The sequence below is a fragment of the Podarcis cretensis genome (assembly GCF_951804945.1).
Source record: "Podarcis cretensis genome assembly, chromosome: 9".
Classification (NCBI taxonomy): Eukaryota; Metazoa; Chordata; class Lepidosauria; order Squamata; family Lacertidae; genus Podarcis; species Podarcis cretensis.
Genome location: NC_137178.1, coordinates 70,994,982 through 71,017,161, shown reverse-complemented (window position 1 = coordinate 71,017,161; position 22,180 = coordinate 70,994,982). Strand labels below are relative to the sequence as shown.

The 22,180-nt window shown below is 43.6% G+C and overlaps 1 protein-coding gene across 7 annotated transcripts in view; it reads left to right on the top strand.

Moving 5' to 3' along the window:
• Positions 1-22,180, top strand: part of PPARGC1A (PPARG coactivator 1 alpha) — a 669,056-nt gene that overhangs the window by 622,283 nt on the left and 24,593 nt on the right. For 6 of the 7 annotated variants that reach the window (XM_079989670.1, XM_079989671.1, XM_079989676.1 and 3 more), the window contains 4 exons: positions 1,129-1,254; positions 2,468-2,672; positions 11,259-11,304; positions 11,414-11,487. In XM_079989670.1, the coding sequence (XP_079845796.1) occupies positions 1,129-1,254; positions 2,468-2,672; positions 11,259-11,304; positions 11,414-11,487 (451 nt within the window). The remainder of the gene's footprint in view (positions 1-1,128; positions 1,255-2,467; positions 2,673-11,258; positions 11,305-11,413; positions 11,488-22,180) is intronic. The other variant, XM_079989672.1, reaches the window with a different exon arrangement.

The following is a 22,180-nucleotide window of genomic DNA, read 5'->3' as shown; positions in this document are numbered from 1 at the left end:
CAAGCCCTGTGGAAAGAAATTAAATCCTTCAGGGCCCTGGTCTCATGGGATGGAGCATTCCACCAGGTCAGAGCCATCACTGAGAAGGCCCTGGCCCTGTTGGAGGATAATCCGACCTCTTTAGGGCCCGGGACCTCTAAACTATGATTATTCATGGACCTTAAGGTCCTCTGTAGGGCATACCAGGAGAGGCAGTCCTGTAAATAAGAATATAAATCTAAAGTCTGGGTACTTCTGCCCGTGCTTGAACCCTGTCAGTCCATTTAGCCAACTGCATCCAGTATGTACTGTGCAGTTTGCATGACTGACTTCTGCCTTGATTGCAGGGGATGGCCTGGGACATTGGCCATGCCCAGTGATGCTTTCTGCACTTCTGGTTGCACTACAGTGCTCAAGTGGGAGCATGCAGGAGCTATGATTTTTTAGGACTGCAATGTCTCCAGAACCACCTCTCCCCATATGAATGGACCCAGACCCTGCAGTCATCAGCTGAGGCCCTTCTTCGTATGCCTCCTCCAGATAGGTCTGGATGGTGGCAACACGAGAATAGGCCTTTTCTGCGATGGCTCCCCATTTGTGGAATGCTTTCCCCAGGGAGGGTTGCCTTGTGCCTTCAGTACGTATCTTTAGACACCAGGTGAAAGCATTTCTCTCTAGCCAGGCCCTTGGCTGATTAGGGAGGGGGGTTATTGGTGGGTTTTTTGTTTGTTTATTAAGTATTTTGTGTTCTCAGTGTGCATTTCTAGACTCTAGGCTTGCAGGACATTCATGTATGAAGCAGAATGCGTTAGGCATAGACAGGAATAGTCTGGCGTTTATAGGCTTAAACCATTTCCCAGATTTTACTGGCATGAATGGATTTATGGTTTTGCCACCCATGGAGGCCCTGTGCAAATATTGCTTCCATGTGTGGACTTTCAGCAGCCGTGGGGCAAGGCCTAATGTTCAAAGTCCTACTTTTCCATCTTGCATAGCCTCTATACATGTTGATATTTGTCCGAACTGGACCTGAGACTCATAAATTCAGATAAAACCTGAGGAACGGAGATGCATAACCTTATTTCTTTTTCTTCCCAACCTTTCCCCTTCTGCACCCACCCCAAACCTTTCCCCTTGTTATCCTTGCAGCTTAAGAAACTCTTGTTGGCGCCAGCTAACACCCAGCTAAATTACAATGAATGCAGTGGCCTCAGCACACACAACCATGCAAACCATGCCAATCACAGGATCAGAACAGGCCCTGTGGCGGTTAAGGTACAGTGCAATACATATCAAGATGGTTTTAAATAGTTTCCTTTTCCCCCACTAGGGCTCAGACATTTACCCGGCCAGTGCACAAGGAGTGGGATATATCTCAAAGTTTCACCTGACTCCCTAAGCAATGTTGGATGCAGGCACTCTGTGCAGAGTCCATATACACAATGGCCCAGTTTCCATGATCACACACACACCCTTTTTGTGTGAAAGCAAAGGATCTTAAAACTGGGCCATTGCACATACAGACCTCAACACAGAACATCTTGTTATTATCTGTGGAGAGGGAAAAGGAGAGATGTGCATCTACTCCTTCTACACAAGAACTGAATTTTCAACCCAGTAACTGCACCAATAGCCTGGTATCTTATCTCAAATTGTGGGGTTGGGGCAGAAGCGGTGGGGTTTTGTTCATATGTGGGGGTGAGGGGATATCATAAAGAGAAGCTGCTTCTGTTCATTTTTTTCACTCTGAATAATTCATGTTATGCCTTCCACCCCCCCTTCTTGGCAGCATTAACGCATTTTTAAAGGCTGCTCTTCTTTTCCCCATCCACAGAATTGTAGACAGTGCCATTAAAATATTACTGATGGGCTGATGTGTTGACGTGCGACTCCAGGCCACCACTTCACTTGCGGCCCAACTTAGAAAAAGATTATGCTGGAACCTCAGTAGAAAGGTCTATGTCAGCCATTAATTGGCTCCGATGCTGGCAGTGGTGTAATTCTGTTAGCAGGCTGTATTAAACAATGTTTGTCTTGCCATTGACTGTAACCGAAAACAGAGCATTTAGGGGTACTTAAGAGAGTTGTGAGCGCTGGGCTTGAGCAATCAGCAGCAAATTAAGGTTTAAGCCAGCTTATTTTTTTTCCCCCTCCCTGTTCGTAGTAAAGGCGCTGTAGGGTCTTGTTAGTTATATGTTGCTGAGTAGGAACATTGAAACATAAGAGAAATGAAATAAAAAAGCCACATAAATGTCATTTAGGAATTTTAAATGTAATTTTCTTTCCTTGTTCTGCAAACAATTATTCACAGCTCATAGATCTAGTGCTCTTATAAGGAACACTTCACTGAAAATCTCATCTCTTCAGAAATCCTATATCCATTCTGATAAGGTTCGGTTCACTAATTTCAGCTTTCTTTTTTCTTTTCCTTCCTTCCTTCCTTCCTTCCTTTTATTGCTTTTCCTTTTATTGTGACTTGTTTCTTAAGACTGAGAATTCATGGAGCAATAAAGCGAAGAGCATTTGTCAACCACAAAAGCCACAAAGACGTCCCTGCTCAGAGCTTCTCAAGTATCTGACTACAAACGATGACCCTCCTCAGACCAAACCAACAGAGAACAGGAGCAGCAACAGAGACAAATTCACCTCTAAAAAGAAGGCGCTTTTGCACTCTCAGACGCATCATTTGCAAGGTAGGCTTGGGAAGAAAGAATAGGTTTTGCTCAGTGATTGTCATTGTTGCAAGTGATCAGACCCTGGTGCTGAAGGGAACCTGTAGCTTCCTGGAGAACACTTCCTAGCAGCTCAGACCAGTGAACAATGCTCATCTCTAAGAGCTTCCAGGAGCCAAGAAGCATTGCCTGACCCGCTCTGGGTTGGCCGAAATCCTCCACCTAGCAGCTTCTCTTCTTTTGTGGGCAACTTGCCTGAACGTGACGTACAGTGCAGAGGGGTCTCTATGGAAGTTCCCTTCAAAATTTCGGAAGGATAGGTGCAGAGGGTACAATAAATGAAACATTGTTTGAGTAGGGCGCATTGAATTTTTCAACTTCCCAATTGCGTAGAAATTATTTAAAATGATTGCCAAGCACTTGCAGTTCAATAACAGTAACAATAACAATAATAATAATTTAGCATTAGCTGACATTTTCAAAAAAGTTAAAATCGAAATTCTTTGGTTTTCTGAAGCAGTTTATTTCCTTCTTAATCAAATGTAGACTTAGCAAGCTAAAAGTTGACCAATAACAAAAATAAAAATGAGATTTGAACTCCTCACACCCCAAACCATATTTTTAATACTCCCTCACTGAAGAAATTTGCAAAAAAATAAATTTCACCTCCTAAAACAACATGCTCTACTGTTTGAGACTTTTTGGTCAGGGTTGCGTGGTTCCTTTGTGCCCCTTGTGTGATTATAGTGAACTTCTATAGCGGGGATTCTTTTTTTATTTATTTGTTGCATTCTTACCCAACTTTTTTCACAATGCTCAAGGTGGCTTCCCACTCCTCATTTAATCCCAGCAACAACCCTGTGACCCTGTTAGGCTGAGAGGTAGTGACTGGCCCAAGGTCAGAAGTGAACTTCATGGGGAATCGAACCCTGGTCTCCCAGGTCCTAGTCCAACACTCTAACCACTGCACCACCACTGGCTGCATGGAGCCGCTGTGTTTCCTTGGAGGCTCACCAGCCTAGAGGAGTCATGCTCCTTGAGGGGTGAGGCTAAACCCATGTAGCTCTCAGCCCAGCTCTGCCTGGGCTCCCTGTTAATTGCTTAGCATAAATTGGAACATTAGCTGTGCATGTTTGTGCATGCACACAGATGCAAAGATGCATTTTTAACTAGCATAGCTCCTCTTCCTCTTGCTGTTGTTAATAATAACATGCATTTAGAACACATTCTGTGTGCAAAGAGCTTAGGGGTAAAGGGTTTAAGATTTCTCAAGTAAAGAGTCTCTTCACACACAATGGTTTTTAAGCGAGCACCTAAGGTCTGTTAAGAATACTTAAGAATACACTGAGTCTCTTGGGCTTGCCGATCAGAAGGTCAGCAGTTCGAATCCCCATGATGGAGTGAGCTCCCCTTCAGTCCCAGCTCCTGCCAACCTAGCAGTTCGAAATCATACCAGTGCCAGTAGATAAATAGGTACCACTCCAGCGCGAAGGTAAATGGCATTTCTGTGCACTCTGGCACTTTTCATGGTGTTCTGTTGTGCCAGAAGCGGTCTAGTCCTGTTGGCCACATGATCCGGAAAGCTGTCTATGGACAAACGCCGGCTCCCTTGGCCTGAAAAGTGAGATGAGCGCCGTAACCCCATAGACGCCTTTGACTGGACTTAGCCATCCAGGGGTCCTTTAACCTTTTACTTCCAAGCCCTAATGTGAATGCGGTATGTGTGTGTTTGCAAATGTAGGACCTTGAAAGAGGAGTCGTAAGGGAGCCAGAATTGGCTATGCTTCTGACATACATCTGTGTATGCTATCCATGGCCTGTATGTAATAGTCCTGAGCTGAAGATAAAGACAATCGTAAGGAAGGACCTGAAGATGGATTTGTAGCCATGGGGGAGTTGAGGGTTAACTGGATTCCAACAGCACAAAAGTAGTGATGCGTTCCTAGGAAATAATTACTGTCCTGGACAAGCTGGGCTACCCAGATCATTAGGGAGCCTCTTTTATTTTCACCGGACTAAAATGAAGACATTGTTAACTTGCAATATATTCCTTAAGAGACAATAAAAACAGCTTTCTTGCAGCTTCTGAATAGGCAATAAATGTGTCAGCCCTATTATAACTTTAAAAAACCCCACCATTTTATTGTTTTATTCTCTAAACAGTGTCAAGTGTAGGAACCGTCCTGACCCCTCTTGCTCACTTACCAAACAAGAAACTTTATGGCCAACTAAGCATCCGTAATGACGTTTAGTATCCTCCAGTGTATTAAGAGGGGATTTTGGTCCTATACTAACTGCTATGGCTGGGTTGGAAAAATGCAAATGTCCTTCTCTTTCCTAGCTGAGTTGTTCCTTTTCTTGCTTTCTCCTGATGCCACTTTCTAAAGGCTTATAGGCCCAAGTAGGCTTTATTTAAAGGGACATGGGTGGCACTGTGGGTTAAACCACAGAGCCTAGGACTTGCCGATCAGAAGGTCGGCGGTTCGAATCCCTGTGACGGGGTGAGCTCCCGTTGCTCGGTCCCAGCTCCTGCCAACCTAGCAGTTTGAAAGCATGTCAAAGTGCAAGTAGATAAATAGGTACCGCTCCGGCGGGAAGGTAAACGGCGTTTCCACGCGCTGCTCTGGTTCGCCAGAAGCGGCTTAGTCATGCTAGCCACGTGACCTGGAAGCTGTATGCTGGCTCCCTCTGCCAGTAAAGCGAGATGAGCGCCACAACCCCAGAGTCAGTCACGACTGGACCTAATGGTCAGGGGTCCCTTTACCTTAGGCTTTATTTAGAGATCCTGCCACTTAAAAAAAAGTCATCTACTGCCTTTGTCTCCAGAGGTAAGAAACTGAGACATGGTTTACATCAGCAAGCATCTGTAGCTGCAGTGTCAATGAGCGAGAGAATTTGGTTGTAGAACTTGGTTACAAGCAGAGTTGGAAACAAAGATTAATTTCTCCCCACACCCCGAGTTTTTTGTTCCCAAATGGTAATGTTAGTTGAGTAGCAGGGCTGTCTTCTCTTATCTGCAGTGCAAGAAGCAATTCAATGTTGTGATTACTTCTGCCATGCTAAAGCTCAGTTAAGCCATTGCGTGTCGTAGTCCCCAAGACACCCCTCCTCCCCAAATAACACACACATCACACAGAATTTTTGTTTAAGGCTTTTGGCATAATGTTGGCCACAATTTTATTAACATACGTGGATGTGAGTGGTTGCTTAGGCATTGGTTAGGACTATCTGTCCCCCCACCTGGGGACAGAACTGACTTCCGGATTCCAGCGAAAGTCAGTTAGGGGAAACAATATCGGGGAGAAACTGGAGCTGCGCCACAGACCCTCAAATTCTCCCCGCATGCTCCCAGGGGCTTGAGCGGCCCAAACCTGATTCCAGGGATTTGGACGAAAGGATGGCGAGCCCCTGAATTCCTTTAACGGAATTCCCTTGCAACAGCAGCATTGGAGGGGCAGGCCCAGCCAGTCCTTACCCCTCCTCCAACCAATTTTTAACCAATGCCTAACCGCAACCTTACAAGTTGTGACAATTTGCTATGCAGTAGGCAAAAACCAAATGGCACCAGCCAATCAGCCAAATGGACACAATTCCTACCGGGCCCCTGCCTCAAAGCAGACGACCCCATGACAGGCATAGGAAGGTTAACGTCCAAGACCTAAAATAAGGGAGGGTGGGTGGGTGATCCGGTGCACCCAGTGAAAGAGAAAGCTGAACACTGCATGCACTGCTTAAAAACCTCTGTTCCCTCCCCCAAATTGTTGTTGTTTAGTCGTTTAGTCGTGTCCGATTCTTCGTGACCCCATGGACCAGAGCACGCCAGGCACTCTTATCTTCAACTGCCTCCTGGTCAAACTCATGCTGGTATCTTTGAGAACATTATCCAACCATCTCGTCCTCAGTCGTCCCCTTCTCCTTGTGCCCTCCATCTTTCCCAACATCAGGGTCTTTTCCAGGGAGTCTTCTCTTCTCATGAGGTGGCCAATGTATTGGAGTCTCAGCTTCAGGATCTGTCCTTCGAGTAAGCACTCAAATTAGCAACATCAAAATTACCCGAGCAACTCAAACTACCAATCCCTGCCAGAGACCAACCACCCCAACCCACCTGGCAACAGAGGGGTGGCTTGGCTGGCCCCCACCGCATCACATGCTCTCTTTTAATGAGAACATGCTCTACCACCTTAGTCCTTGCCTCCTGCAGTGAGCACTTGTATCTTCATGTGGTCTGGCCAAGTGGCACTCCTTGTTTTATCTGCTTGAAGGTAATTTTTGAGCACAGAAGCAGGGCTTGCAGTTTTAGGGAGCTGCCGTAAGCAGAGTCACAGGCTCATTTAACTGGTTCTTGTCTATAGCAGGCACCTTTGGCCCTCCAGAAAGACTGTAACGCCCATCACTCCTGACTATTGGCCGTGCTGGCTGGGGTTGATGGGAGATGTAGTTCCGCAACATCTGGAAGGCCAAACGTTCCCCACCCCGATCCACAATGTAGACTCTACTGTACTGGGAGCAACTTTTGCAAGGTTTCCAGCAGTGGCTTTTCCCAGCCCAGCCTAGAGATGTTGTGGATGGAACTAAAGACCTTCTGCATGCAAAGCAGGGGTGAAGGGTAAAATCTGCAATCCCTACTCCCTCATCCCCTCCAAACGTAGCCAAATCTTGTAGATATTCTAAAACAGGAGCTCAAGGGAAACCATTCTGTGCATCGTGCAGTTCCTTTCTGTTGCTGAAAAAAATGCAGATAGGAGTCATCTGGGGAAAACCGAAAGATGTTTCATGCAGGCAGTGTTTTACTATTGCCTCTGTTGTACAAAATGCCGCAGCGTTTCCGTTGAAGTATTTAACAGATTCCAAAGCCAGTGATTGAGAAAGAGCCAAGCTAGGTGAGGTGATCTCCATCTGTGATCAGATATCCTGTCCCTTTGAATGTTGGCCAGTCAGAGGTGTGTTTGTGGATCTAGATTGGGACCGTGCTGCGGGGCGGGGGGGGGGGGGAGGAAAGGCTGTTAACACTTTCCCACCGCACTCTTTCCCCCTGTGAATTCAGCTGCTCTTTGCCCTGCTAGAGGAAGTTTAAAGGTAAAGGTACCCCTGACTGTTGGTCCAGTAGCGGACAACTCTGGGGTTGCGGCGCTCATCTCACTCTATAGGCCAAGGGACCCGGCGTTTGTCCGCAGACAGCTTCCGGGTCATGTGGCGAACCAGAGCAGCGCACGGAAATGCCGTTTACCTTCCCGCCGCAGTGGTACCTATTTATCTACTTGCACTTTGATGTGCTTTCGAACTGCTAGGTGGGCAGGAGCTGGGACTGAACAACGGGAGCTCACCCCGTCGCGGGGATTCAAACCGCTGACCTTCCGATTGGCAAGCCCTAGGCTCTGTGGTTTAGACCACAGCGCCACCCGCATCTCCTAGAGGAGGTTTAACAGTGCGCAAATAGCAAGGAAACAGCCCCAGGTCCCAGTCCAGATCCACACCAACTCACCTGAGGGAGATGTGCGAGAGGAAGGGTTAAAAGGCAATAGTGGTGGATCAGGGGGCGAGTGCTGGTAGGATAAAGCTGGGGGTCTTTCGATGGGAAAGAGTGGCACCTGACAGGTCAGGAGAAAAGTGGCTCCTTGACGGTTGACTTGAGGGATAGAACCTAATGGATATTTCTTGGAGTGAACTGCACAACCTCTGAAGCCAAGCAGAAAATTGCCTGCTGGCAAAATTAAACTCCTGCTTCTGGAAACCCTGAAAAAAAGGCTGAATAATAATAATAATAATAATAATAATAATAATAATAATAATACCACGTTTATTGTTGGTGTACAATCTGTGTACAATGAAATTAACAGAGCCTCCCTCCCGCCCCCAAACACTCAATCTCATTGCACTCTGCGTGCTTTTCACACAACACACCAACCCCAAAAATCAGTTGCACTATATTTTCCGTTCAGCAGCCTAACAGTCCATGGATAAAAACTGTTTTTAGCCTGTTGGTACGACGACATACTTCTATATCTCTTCCCCAAGAGTTTTTTTTTTGTGTGTGTGTGGAGGGGCAGCAAAAGATTGGTATCCCAATTGTTTTCTAACAAAGGACGGTGGAAGGTTTAACTGCTAAAAGTGCTGTTGTTCATTCATGTCAGGGTTTTAGCATGGAGGAGTTAAACCCCAATTTACGCCATCTGCGACTCTCTTCCCCCTATTTGCAGAATAATTTGCAAGCGCTTGGATCATATTTGCTTGGGTCTTGGCCTCACAGAAACAACCTATTTTCCTAGTGCTGTATATAAAACTGTATATTGTACAAGTGAAGTCAACTGAATATTCATAGAGTTCTGTTGCTTTGTAGTTATATGGCCGCTGTCATATCCAAGTGAAACGTGAACTGTAGTCTAAATTAAATGTGAAGGAAGCACGTTTTCACACTATGTTCTGTGCATTTTGGGGGGTGTCTGTGTGTGTAGTTTTCTAAGGTCTCAAGGTCTGTATTGCAGGTGTACAGCAGTTGGCATAAATCAATCGTGCAACCTGTTTCAGGGTTCCAGAGGAGTTCCAGATCTCTTTATCTATAAAATATGTGTGGCTGCTGGAATTAAATATAATGTGTGATGTGTGGTCGCTGCTGCAAACAGTCTTGCATCCCTTTTCACTCTCTTCCACAGTAGCTGGTACTATAAAGTGCAAGTCACAACGAGGGTGGAGAAGAATGTCACTGGTCTGCATTTTAAAGCAGACTTACCTAATGCATGCCTTTCAGACTAATATATTGATTGGGACATGATTACCCTTTGGATTTTGCACTTCTCCAAATGTTGTGACACAAGTCTTGGCTCAGAAAAAAGAAAGAAACCTGATAGCCTGGATAGCTCAGTTGGTTAGACCATGGTGCTGATAACACTCAAGGTTGCAGGTTCAATCCCTGTATGGACCAGCTGCATACAGTGGTGCCCCACAAGACGAATGCCTCGCAAGACGGAAAACCCACTAGACGAAAGAGTTTTCCGTTTTGGAGGTGCTTCGCAAAACGAATTTCCCTATGGGCTTGCTTCGCGAGACGAAAATGTCTTGCGAGTTCCTGCGGGGTTTTTTCCCTTCCCCCCTTTTTCTAAGCCGCTAAACCGCTTATCCGATAAGCCGATAAGCCGCTAAAAGCCGCTAAACCGCTAATAGCGCTAATCCGCTAAGCCGTCAGTGGGCTTGCTTCGCAAGACGAAAAAACTGCTAGACGAAGAGACTCGCGGAACGGATTCTTTTCGTCTTACGAGGCACCACTATATTCCTGCATTCAGGGGGTTGGACTAGATGATCCTCAGGGTCCCTTCCAACTCTACAGTTCTATGATTCTATGAAACCAAAATGCATCTTTAAGGATAAAATATGTATGTTATTTTACATGCATTTAAATATACATGATTTTATTATTATTATTATTATTATTATTATTATTATTATTATTATTTATACCCCGCCCATCTGGCTGAGTTTCCCCAGCCATTCTGGGCAGCTCCCAATCAAGTGTTAAAAACAGTACAGCGTTAAATATTAAAAACTTCCCTGAACAGGGCTGCCTTCTGATGTCTTTTAAAGATAGGATAGCTGCTTATTTCCTTCACATCTGAAGGGAGGGTGTTCCACAGGGCGGGTGAAGGTCAGCACCAACACTTTGAATTGTGCTCGGAAACGTACTGGGAGCCAATGCAGATCTCTCAGAACCGGTGTTATGTGGTCCCAGCGGCTACTCCCAGTCACCAGTCTAGCTGCCGCATTCTGGATTAATTGCAGTTTCCAGGTCACCTTCAAAGGTAGCCCCACGTAGAGCATGTTGCAGTAGTCCAAGCAAGAGATAACTAGAGCATGCACCACTCTGGCGAGACAGTCTGCAGGCAGGTAGGGTCTTAGCCTGCGTACAGTGGTGCCCCGCAAGACGAACGCCTCGCAAGACGAAAAACTCACTAGATGAAAGGGTTTTCCGTTTTTCGAGGTGCTTCGCAAGACGAATTTCCCTATGGGCTTGCTTCGCAAGACGAAAACGTCTTGCAGGTTTGCTTCCTTTTTCTTAAAGCCGTTAATACCCAGGGAATCCGCGCTCCGCAAGACGAAAAAATCGCAAGACGAAGCAACTCGCGGAACGAATTAATTTCGTCCTGTGAGGCACCACTGTACCAGGTGGAGCTGGTAGACAGCTGCCCTGGACACAGAATTAACCTGCGTCTCCATGGACAGCTGTGAGTCCAAAATACAAATTTTCATATGTGTTTATCTTTTTTGAGGGGGAGGGGGGAATCCCAGTGTAATTCTGGGATTCTGATGAATAAACACATGTGAAACTGCCATGGACTAGAAATTCCTAGTCAAAACATCAGAACGGCTGTGAATTTCTCTGCTCCCACGAGTAGCAGCCTATATATAGTAGGAGAATTGACAGTTGGGGTGGCGTCAAAGTATTTGCTTAATGCAAAATTTTCGGAATGTAGAAGGTGTGGGGCTGTTTTTCAAAAAGCAGCCATGCATTTTCTATCAGGTCTGTTTCCAAACTAAATCAAGACAGCACAAAATTCTCAATTTCTTTCACCATATTTTACACCTGGTTTTCCTTCTTTTTCACCCTCCCTTTTTCAGCCAAACCAATGAGTTTATCGCTTCCTTTGACGCCCGAGTCACCAAAGTAAGTATCAAGAACTGTAAATATTTACAACAGGGAAGGGGTTTTAAATACATTTTGGCTACAGCAACTCCATTTCAGCTTGTTTTTATAAATGTGCCCTGTCTTCCAGTGATCCCAAGGGTTCCCCATTTGAGAACAAGACTATTGAACAAACTTTAAGTGTGGAACTCTCTGGAACTGCAGGTGAGAAGTGCATTGTCAGATATGTATATAGATATAGATGTTTTGTGTGGGGGTTTTTTATTGCTAGCTTGACATTATGAATTGCACAGCAATATGTTACCGTGGTCTCTTAAGAGATTAATTGTAATGTACTTTTAACAACAATTTTCCCCACATGGTTCCTTAAGATGAGATTTGCTTTAGAATTATGATTCCACTGTTACAGAGCTTAGTATAATGTCTAGGGAGGAAAAACGAATGAAATAATTTATCTGGAATAAATTCCCAGTCCCCTGACGTATATATTGCTAAATTTTAGTTGCATTTCCCTTACTCCCACCTTCTCTTACCTGAAAGGGATGATTCACACATGTGTGTTCATTACTTGTTGACTGCAGCCATCAGTTGATGGCTTGCATTTATACAAGAATAATCAGGAAGAGTTTTCATCTTACCTCAAACTTGATGCTTTCCATTTGAAATATTTCACACATTTGGGTGCAAGTCATTGAAGACTGAGTGTTCAAGGGTTGTGAATGCATATGTGAACTGGCTCACAGACTGCACAACAGAAGATTTATACCATCTGATCAGTGTTTTAGAATTTGCTTCCTTCCTGTTTAAATTAGAGGATAAAACTTTGCCAAACAACATTTTTGCTGGGTAACAGGAAAGGGACCATCTAAGCTTAGTATTGGATTGCAGACAGTGACCTTCTCTTGATGACGTTTGCAGACCACAGAGCAGTAATGGAATAATCAATTCTCTTGTTTTTCTCTAACTTTAGAAAGTATGAGCTTTGAGGATATCTTGAATATTAGAATGTAGACCTCGGCAGCCTTGTCTGAAAGCCATAGTATTGCACCTGCCATGAACTTGTCCTCTCTCAAGTTAAGGGCACTCCACAACTTTAAAAAGAAAATACACTCATAATGAAATCTAGTCTTATTATGGTCCTCTGCCTTGTACCTTCATTTTACACTCCTAACCTATTCTTGATCCTTTCAGGCTTCAAATCCTTATGCGTTTTTTATGTAGCCTTCCATAACTTGATTATATTATATTTATGTACACTTTTTGAAAAAGTCTGACCGCTGGGTAGTTAACAGATCCTATCTATGTTTACCTGCAAGAATGTTTACTTCCAAAGAAAATGCACCTAGGATGTCAGCCTAAATGTATCGCTTTCCTTTGAGATATCTTCTGCTTGCTCCTGGAGTCTGCAAAAGGTGAAGGGAGTGGTTTCACTGACTCTTCACAGGTTAATATTCTTTAGTGCAGGATATATTAGGCCCATGTGGACACATTTAAAGCACGTGATTTCTGTCCCCACCCCACAGAGAATCCTGGCATATTTACTGGGTTCCATGTAATAACTTTTAAACAAGCGATGTTCTGATTTTATATACACTTGTTCGTTATTTTTTAAAATCTTAATAACGCATGGGGGGGGGACTTTTAAGCAAGTGACAAGTGGGGTGCCGCAGGGTTCTGTCCTGGGCCCGTTGTTGTTCGACATCTTTATAAATGACTTGGATGAAGGAATTGAGGGGATGCTCATCAAATTTGCAAATGATACCAAACTGAGATGTCCCCTCCAGCATGTCTCTAATAACAATAGGGATGTCCTTTTCCATACCCTCCAACAGTTCTCCAAGGAAAATAGGGGTGTCCTAAGGAAAAGCGGGACATTCTGGAATCAAATCAGAAACCAGGACGGCCTTTGTAAATCTGGGACTGTCCCTGGAAAATAGGGACACTTGGAGGGTCTGTGGTGGTATAGAAATGTTTATTATTATTATTATTATTATTATTATTATTATTATTATTTTGGTCATTAACAGAAATGGGCCCATTTAATTCCTACCTATAGTAGACAGCAGTGTTGTGTCTTCTGCCTGGATGCTGTCTTTAATGTTGCCCTGGCATTGTTTATAATAGTTTAAATAGTGGTTGCATTGCTCCCACTATGAGTGGGCCTGCTTGCGCTATTGAAGTACTGTACACTCTAACAATATAAAAAGCACCTTCCTTGGTTTTCTGCTCTTTCCCTCACTTCCTCTCTGTGCCTCCTCCTTTTGAACAAAAGTGGTTACTTTACTACATAGTCAACTGATAAAAATGCTCCCCACTCAAGTTATTATTGGTTATCATTTATATATTCTCGATGGGTGTTGATAAAGCTGAATCTTTAAATTCATTCTATACCTCAAATCATCATCATCATCATCTGGGATTTTGCCCTAGGGATTGCAAGACTAATTGTATATCTATTTTGTCAAGATAGGCCATCAGGTGAACTGGGAGGAAACACTTAGGAAATGAATTTCCTGGCAACTCCCCAGGGATTATGCCATTTCTATTTTTAATTTTTGTAGGTAATAAACTTAAATTTTGGGTTTAAAATTCTTCTCAAAATGTCCTGCTGCTTCTTTAGGTAAGACATATTTGAAGCAACAGTCCCCAAATCACATTTTGCGCCTCATCAGTTTAAGAATTTGAGATGATAACTTTCACACTTTTTGCCCAGTTTGGGCCATAGCAGGTTCAAGATGGCCGGAAGAGATCTACAATGTATTGAAATAATTTATGGGAGCATCATGGCAAAGATGCAAAATAGGCAGTGTAAGCATGCATGGAATAAATCCTGTTTTTCAGGTTTTGCTTAAGGGAAAAAAATAGCCTCTAATGCCCCAGTGCCTGTTCTTTCAAGTATATATTACACACCCAAATGTTTTCCATTTAGCTTGCTGCAGAAACTATGCAGCAATCAGACAATGAAATGCTAGATTAGAATTGTTAGGGCAAAACATAACCTGCCCCCATTTTGTACTACTAGTGGCAATATTCACACGATATGTTGCATGCATGCTGCATTTTCGCTCCCTTTTCGTCTCCCATATAAAACAGAGTCTGTCCATGGACATTTCAGAATAATTTATTTAAGAATGATGGCTACTGCATATTTGTTTGTTTTTCCCTGTGAGGGAAATCATCGTATTTTCCTTGTTTAGCAGCATTAAAAAAAAATTGTGTACACAAAGCTAATGAAAACAAATTTAACTTGTCCAAACTGTCTAACAGGGCAGGTATCCATGAGGATAATTTCACTGAGGATAAATCATCCAGGAAAAATGCAATGCTTGCAATGTATATAGCTCTTTTTAAAAAACATTTTAGCTTATGTTTTAATAAATATTTCCTGAAAGAAAATCTGTTTTAATTCCACCATAATTCCTAGTCAAGGTCAGGCTCTTCAGATATACCTTCAGTCTCAGTTGCATAATTATACAACTTTTCCTCATTGTTCCTATATTGGTGACATGTATGCCAATCAGTGGCGAGTTAAAGAATTGCATTGGCTTTTTTAGCTGCCAACAGTGTGACGCGGCAGCTAAAAAAGCCAATGCAATTCTGGGCTGCATCAATAGGAGTATAGCATCTAGATCAAGGGAAGTACTAGTGCCACTGTATTCTGCTCTGGTCAGACCTCACCTGGAGTACTGTGTCCAGTTCTGGGCACCACAGTTCAAGAAGGACACTGACAAACTGGAACGTGTCCAGAGGAGGGCAACCAAAATGGTCAAAGGCCTGGAAACGATGCCTTATGAGGAACGGCTAAGGGAGCTGGGCATGTTTAGCCTGGAGAAGAGGAGGTTAAGGGGTGATATGATAGCCATGTTCAAATATATAAAAGGATGTCACATAGAGGAGGGAGAAAGGTTGTTTTCTGCTGCTCCAGAGAAGAGGACACGGAGCAATGGTTCCAAACTACAAGAAAGAAGATTCCACCTAAACATTAGGAAGAACTTCCTGACAGTAAGAGCTGTTCGACAGTGGAATTTGCTGCCAAGGAGTGTGGTGGAGTCTCCTTCTTTGGAGGTCTTTAAGCAGAGGCTTGACAACCATATGTGAGGAGTGCTCTGATGGTGTTTCCTGCTTGGCAGGGGGTTGGACTCGATGGCCCTTGTGGTCTCTTCCAACTCTATGATTCTATGATGATTCTATGATTCTAAAGCAGGAACAATCATAATCCCTTTCTACCTGCTTGTTTCCTCCTTGATTTTCTTAGCTTTTTTAGTATTTTCACCTCTTTCTATGTAGTTTCAGAACAAATAGAGCAGAATTTGTTTTGATGAAGATAAAATGATGTCGGCCTTTAAAGCAGTTTCCCTATCATAGTCCCTTTCTCCCCAGCCGTCTGAAAACAAATGGGTGCGTTTCTGTTGTGTGTATAGCATACTAAAGTCAGAAAGGAATTGCTTTCATTTGCTTCTCAAAGCTGTATTAGTCTGTTGTATTATTATTTTTCAAAAAGTATTTATATACTTATTTGACAGTAACCCCATAACACCTTTTAGGGATTACTTCTGAGTAGATTGGCCTATGATTGGTAATTTTAATCTAAGGAAATGGTCACAGTTAAATCTGAAGCAAGGTAGTCTTTATTCTCCTTTACTTAAGCCTCTGGGCTCCACCTCCCATAGACCCTAGCTCTGCCCACCACTGACATATAGTTCCAATAGATTATCCTTGATGAAGTATGGTCCCTGGCAGAATGAAGCTTGATTAAGAAGTAGCTTCCCAAATGCACCTTTGCACTAAAGATGGATCAAAAGATGGATCTTGTGAAACGACAAACACTTCATTAAAGCATCTTGATAGTTCGCACTTTGGTTCTGCTGGTGTGACATGTTCTGGTGGCATATTCTGCTCAAGAAATTAGATGATGCTGTGCTGAGCATCCTGCATGAGACATCATTAATATTTGTTGATGAAGCTTGGTCATATAGGTGACACAGAAATTATTCAGGCACAAGACAGATGGATTATTGTAGTATAAAGTCTTTCTCAAGATCAGGGAGAACATCAAGAAAATGCTCAGGAGGAATGGAAGTTCCCCCAGAATGTCTGCTTTATATACATTATTTACACAATGGGCCCCATGTGATTGGCTAATTCCGGGATTCACCTGTAGGCCAATCAGGTTGCGGATTCACTTCCACCTGGAGCTGGATTGGGTGGCTCCTGTGGACCAATCAGACTGCTGCATTCTGAATCCTATTGTTCTAAGACCAATCAGACTGCTGCCTTTTGGATCCTATTCAACTCAGTACATAACAGGTACACTTTGTGGACCAGAACTACAGCGACATTTTGCAAATCATGGATCCTTGCATCTGCAGTGGAAATGTGGCAACTGTGACTTGGGACCAGTGAGTGCTAGTCAACACTAGTCCTACTCAGAGCAGAGCCGCTGAAGTTAATGGACACAACTAACTTGGGGAGCATAAAAAGAACATATTGCATCAAGTGGACAGGGTGCTATTGTGCTTGAGCCATTTCCACAGGCCTCTGGTTGGCCACTGTGAGAGTAGGACTAGGTGGACCATTGGCCTGATCCAGTAGGCTCCATGTTGTCCTTTATTTGTTTTATCTTCTGACAAAATTGCCATCTAGAAAAGAAGCTCCAACCCTGAGATTGGGTGTACATCTGTTGCCTTCCCACCCCTGTTCCACTCCTTCATTACTGCATGTTGCCCCAAAGCTGAAGAGAGTAGTGGACTGTGAAGATGCTAGTTCCCCAAAAGTGCATATCAATGCAACTTTTGCCTCATATTGAGGGAAGTATTCCTTAATTTATTTGACTTGGTTCTAAAGCTTGTGTCCTGCCTTCAAAGAAGAAAGAAAGGAAGAGCTGTTTTAGATTTGTTTCATGGTTCTCTTTTTTAGGCTATCTTGACAATCTAGATTCGAAAAATTATGTTTTTGAAAAAAGGAAGGAAGGAAGGAAAGAAGAGAAAGAGACACACAAAGTTCTAAAACAGTGCATGATACCTGTAAGCAGGTATCATTGACTGTTTTGGGAATGCTGGAAAAAATAAACTGGGATTTCCTCATTCTTGGGCCATATTTTAGGTAGTTACCAAGAGTCCACCGGTATATTGCTTAGCTTTTCAGACGTACCCAAACCTAGTCTGGGTTTGTTAGCATTCACATGTGAATGTTGACAGTTCCAGATGTTCACTGTAGTAACACACACACACACACACCAAACACAAGTCCCATTATCGGAAGTGTTCCCTACCCCCTGTTTCCACTCTGAATTGCAGCCTGGCCACCCCTATGGCTTGTGTTTGGGTTGTCTACCCACAAAGCGATAAAGTGATATGATCAAGAATGGGTGGCGGAAGGTTGGACCAGGGGAATGCCATCTAGTAAATTATTAGATCTTTCCAGAGGTCTATATTTATCCTCTGCTGTACTGACAACAAGATTAAACTGACTGCTCAACAGACATGTAGTCCTTTATTATATGATGGCTATTTAATTTTATTATCCATTCCCAGCTTCTGCCGTTTTGTGTCGTACAGAAGCCCTGCTGATTCTTTTACTGAATCAGGCCATTATCTTGTGTTCAGTGCCTTAAGTGGCTTTAAATAATGTTTCCCTTGATAATCCCATTTCCAAACTCATAAGATGTAAAAGAATCTGGTGGGTTGTTGTTTTTTTAATAATGCTGATACTCACAGCACGTCTCCAGGAAGGTTCAACTCTCTACAGCCCGCCAATATGCATCCACAAACGAGACACATTATCAGATGTTTGTGCGTTAACGCTGAAGTACTCTCAGTCATGTTAAATTTTGACAGAAAAATTGCCATCAGTGTAAACCTGTGTTGTAAAGGGATAAGAGTTTTGGAATAAATTTCAAAAGCACATTGACATTAATCTTAGGTGGGAGCTGGCGTTCTGCAACGGCTAAAGCAGACTTGCACAATTTACGGCCCACCTCAGTGGACACAGCCCACTAGCCAGGTAGTGTTGCCTTCCAGGTGGGGGCCACGATAAACACCTTGTGGGCTGGATTGAGTTTGGTGGGTCGGCAGTATGTGCAAGCCTAGGCTAAAATGTTACATTCAGGTCTAGATAAATCTAACCCATTTTGGTCAAATCTGTGAGGGAGTTGTTAAAAACAGATGTATTTACTCGAGCTTTCCTTGGCCTCAAATACCAGTCAAACGATTCCCGGTTCCTGTAATTGTGGCATGCTGCTTTTATTGGCTTTTTAAAATTGTACATTGAATTCTTTGTGTTGAATTGTTTTATTGAATAGCATGCTATTGTATAATAAGTCTCACAGTACAGTATATAGTAAAAAGGTAAAGGTAAAGGTACCCCTGCCCGTACGGGCCAGTCTTGACAGACTCTGGGGTTGTGCGCCCATCTCACTTAAGAGGCCAGGGGCCAGCGCTGTCCGGAGACACTTCCGGGTCACGTGGCCAGCGTGACATCGCTGCTCTGGCCAGAGCCAGAGCCAGAGCCAGAGCTGCACATGGGAACGCCGTTTACCTTCCCGCTGGTAAGCGGTCCCTATTTATCTACTTGCACCCGGAGGTGCTTTCGAACTGCTAGGTTGGCAGGCGCTGGGACCGAGCAGCGGGAGCGCACCCCGCCGCAGGGATTCGAACCGCCGACCTTTCGATCGGCAAGTCCTAGGCGCTGAGGCTTTAACCCACAGCGCCACCTGCTTACTCCCACAGTATATAATACAGTACAGTAAATTGACTTATTTATTTATATCTACTTTGAGAACCTTATTTTGGATCAAATGTATAAGTGTGTATATAATTCTCCTAGATTGGTCAGAGCAGTTCACACACACACACACACGCATTCCGTGAAACATTTGACTTCTCTTTCCGTTCCAAAAATGGAAGCACCATTCCAAAACACCTAATGAGTTTGTGGCTAAAGTGATACTTGGATAAAGGACATTCAGGCTCACACCAATTTTCCTGTTCAAATGACTGTCCAAGAGGGGCATCTACACTTGGATAACTTCTTTTTAAAAACAAAACATAACTGTGTTAAATGTTTGGAATAGTGATGCATGCATTACTCGGTTGTGACATGCGCACGTTTTCCAGGAGTGTAGGGAAAAGGTTGTGTATTTTAAAATGGAAAATATCATGGAAACTTGTGGGAGAGAGAGGAAGGCAGTTTAAGCAGCCTTGCACTGCAGTTGGGGAATCCTTCTCGGGGAGCAGGGAGAGGTGGAGACAGTGCCAGAGGTATTGGATTGTCCTTGTAGCATTTGCAAAGGCCATTCAATTTAAGGGAAGACCTTTTAAAGAAAACTTTAAAAAGGTGGCCTTGAAAGTTTGCTTTAGGCAAAACTTGGTTGCAAATTAGAGATGTGTGGACCCTCCTGACTTGACCTGCAACCTCCATATTTATTTGGATACTTTCCATTATGCAGAAGAGTACTGTGGCATTGCAGCCGAGGACGAGGTTGTGGGGAAAGGAAGGAATATCCTCAAAACAAAACAAAACAGAATTAAATGGCTGGGGTTTGAGGGGAAGCATTGTTGTGGTGCATGTACCACTTCTACTGGATTTGCTGTGCAGAAGTACATAAGTGTGAGTGATGTAGAGGTACTTGTTTATTATAGAGCACATTTCAATGCAGTAATCATAAATATTGCTAAGGTTGTGCTCTGTTGAAATATGACCTACATACTCTTGATTGTTTGTGTTACGTGATTTGTCTGACACCCATTACATCCCGGGTAATGGCAGCCATTTGTTGCTCTGCACAGCAGGCGCTTTTGACAAAGGAAAATAGGCAGCAATAAAAAAGCTATAGTCTGAATTACATTCTGCACAGTGCCGCACTGCTGAGAGTTTGTGCAAGTGTGTTAACAATGCTCTGAACTGCCTCTTGTCAGCCTTCAGCCTGTAATGGCCATCTGTCCTCACATAAATCTGTCAAAACCTGCTAAGTTCAAGAGAGAGCACGGAATATACCTTGCACAGTCAACGCCAAAATGTACACATTTTGCAGAGAGAAAATCAGCCAGCATGAAATAATCCAAAAGGGTGCAGAATGTTTTAGCACTATTGATTTAGGATCATGGCATGAGATGGAACTCAGATTACTGTGATTAGAGTAAAGGCAAAGCAGACGTGATACTCGCTGTGAATAAATATGGCGCTAATTTTCTTGAAGTTTATATAGAGGGGAAGTGGGCAGAGTTTGGTCCTAGGTAGGAAAGAAAAACCAATGCAAAACTTTTCTTCTCCTTACTTAAATAAATATTGCACATTCCCCCTCTTCGCTGGTGACAGAGGTGTTCTTAGGGTTTGATGAAACCAGCCCCCCACCAGGGGTGCAGGTCCAGGGGTGTGTGTGTAAAATTCACTCCAGAAATTTATCTGTGTAAAGTCATTAGACAACAGCTGGGAGCTCAGCAATAAGAGAAATGGCAAGGCAGTATTAAGGTAGATGGCTTGAAACTGTGGAGTATATGACGTTTTTGTGTGTGGTGCCACAGCAAGAGCATACACAGGAGAAACTTCCCATCCTTGTCACACCTCAACACAAAGGCACGCAAGTTGTTTTTTTTTTTTTTTTTTTTTTGTTTGTTTTTTTTTTTGCCCTTCTCACTTTGCAACACTTTGGGACACTTCGAGTTCTTGGGTAGCATAAAATGTAGTAATTTCTAATGTGCCTGTTGTGGTGAAGTGTGGTGTTTTTTCCCCCTGTGAGGGAGCACCGATTTACCTCCTTGCCAAGAATCCAGGGGAGCCTTCATAGTGACAAACTTGGGTTTGCTCCTGACAGTAAACTCATTGGGAAGCCATAGCAATTACTGGCTCACTACGCAGGTGGTGCTGTGGGTTAAACCACAGAGCCTAGGACTTGCTGATCAGAAGGTCAGCGGTTCGAATCCCCGCGACGGGGTGACTCCCATTGCTCGGTCCCAGCTCCTGCCAACCTAGCAGTTCGAAAACATGTCAAAGTGCAAGTAGATAAATAGGTACCGCTCCGGCGGGAAGGTAAACGGCGTTTCTGTGCGCTGCTCTGGTTCGCCATAAGCGGCTTAGTCATGCTGGCCACATGTCCCGGAAGCTGTACGCTGGCTCTGTAGGCCACTAAAGCGAGATGAGCACCGCAACCCCAGAGTCGGCCACGACTGGACCTAATGGTCAAGGGTCCCTTTACCTTTACCTTTATTTGTTTACAGGTTCAATTTAGTAGCCATTTGTTGGAGGCAGGTCTAATTTTGAATGCTGCCCTATGTGAAAAGCTTCCTGCAAATAGAAAACCGGCACTGCCGGCAAAACCTTGTGCTAGCTTTCTATCAGAAAGGGAGAAGCTCTCAAAAGAGTTATTCTCCACATGCACATTCTGTTTCCTCAGAACCAGATGATTTCATGCCCATCTTATTTTCTTGATGTGGGTGGGGATTAATTTGTTTAGCCTTCATTTTGATTATGTGTTCATTTATAACTTCATTTCAACTTAAAAGGCATCTAATATACGTGAGTTGTTAAGTTCCTGTGCTTAGTTCCTAGTCCTTAATTTTTAAGGCTCCCCAACTCACTCTCTCTCTCCTTAAACATGGTGCTCCTCATCTAAGCTTATTCCTTTTTGCACAATTTACTAATGATATGGAAGTATTTTTATTTTAGGAGAAATTCAGTGGTGATTGATTTTTTTTTATTATTTTGTTTAAAAACAGATACTTGCAAGCCCTTCTGTGCAGCAACCTCGCCAACTTTACCATACAATACCCTTCGATAGTCCATTGGCTAGAACAGGTAGTCATTATCATTTGAGGTGCATAAATGAGGCAGCCTTTTTTCATAAAGCCTATAACTCTAATAAAGTTATTGGCCATGTTGACCTTCATCAACAAGTAGGTTT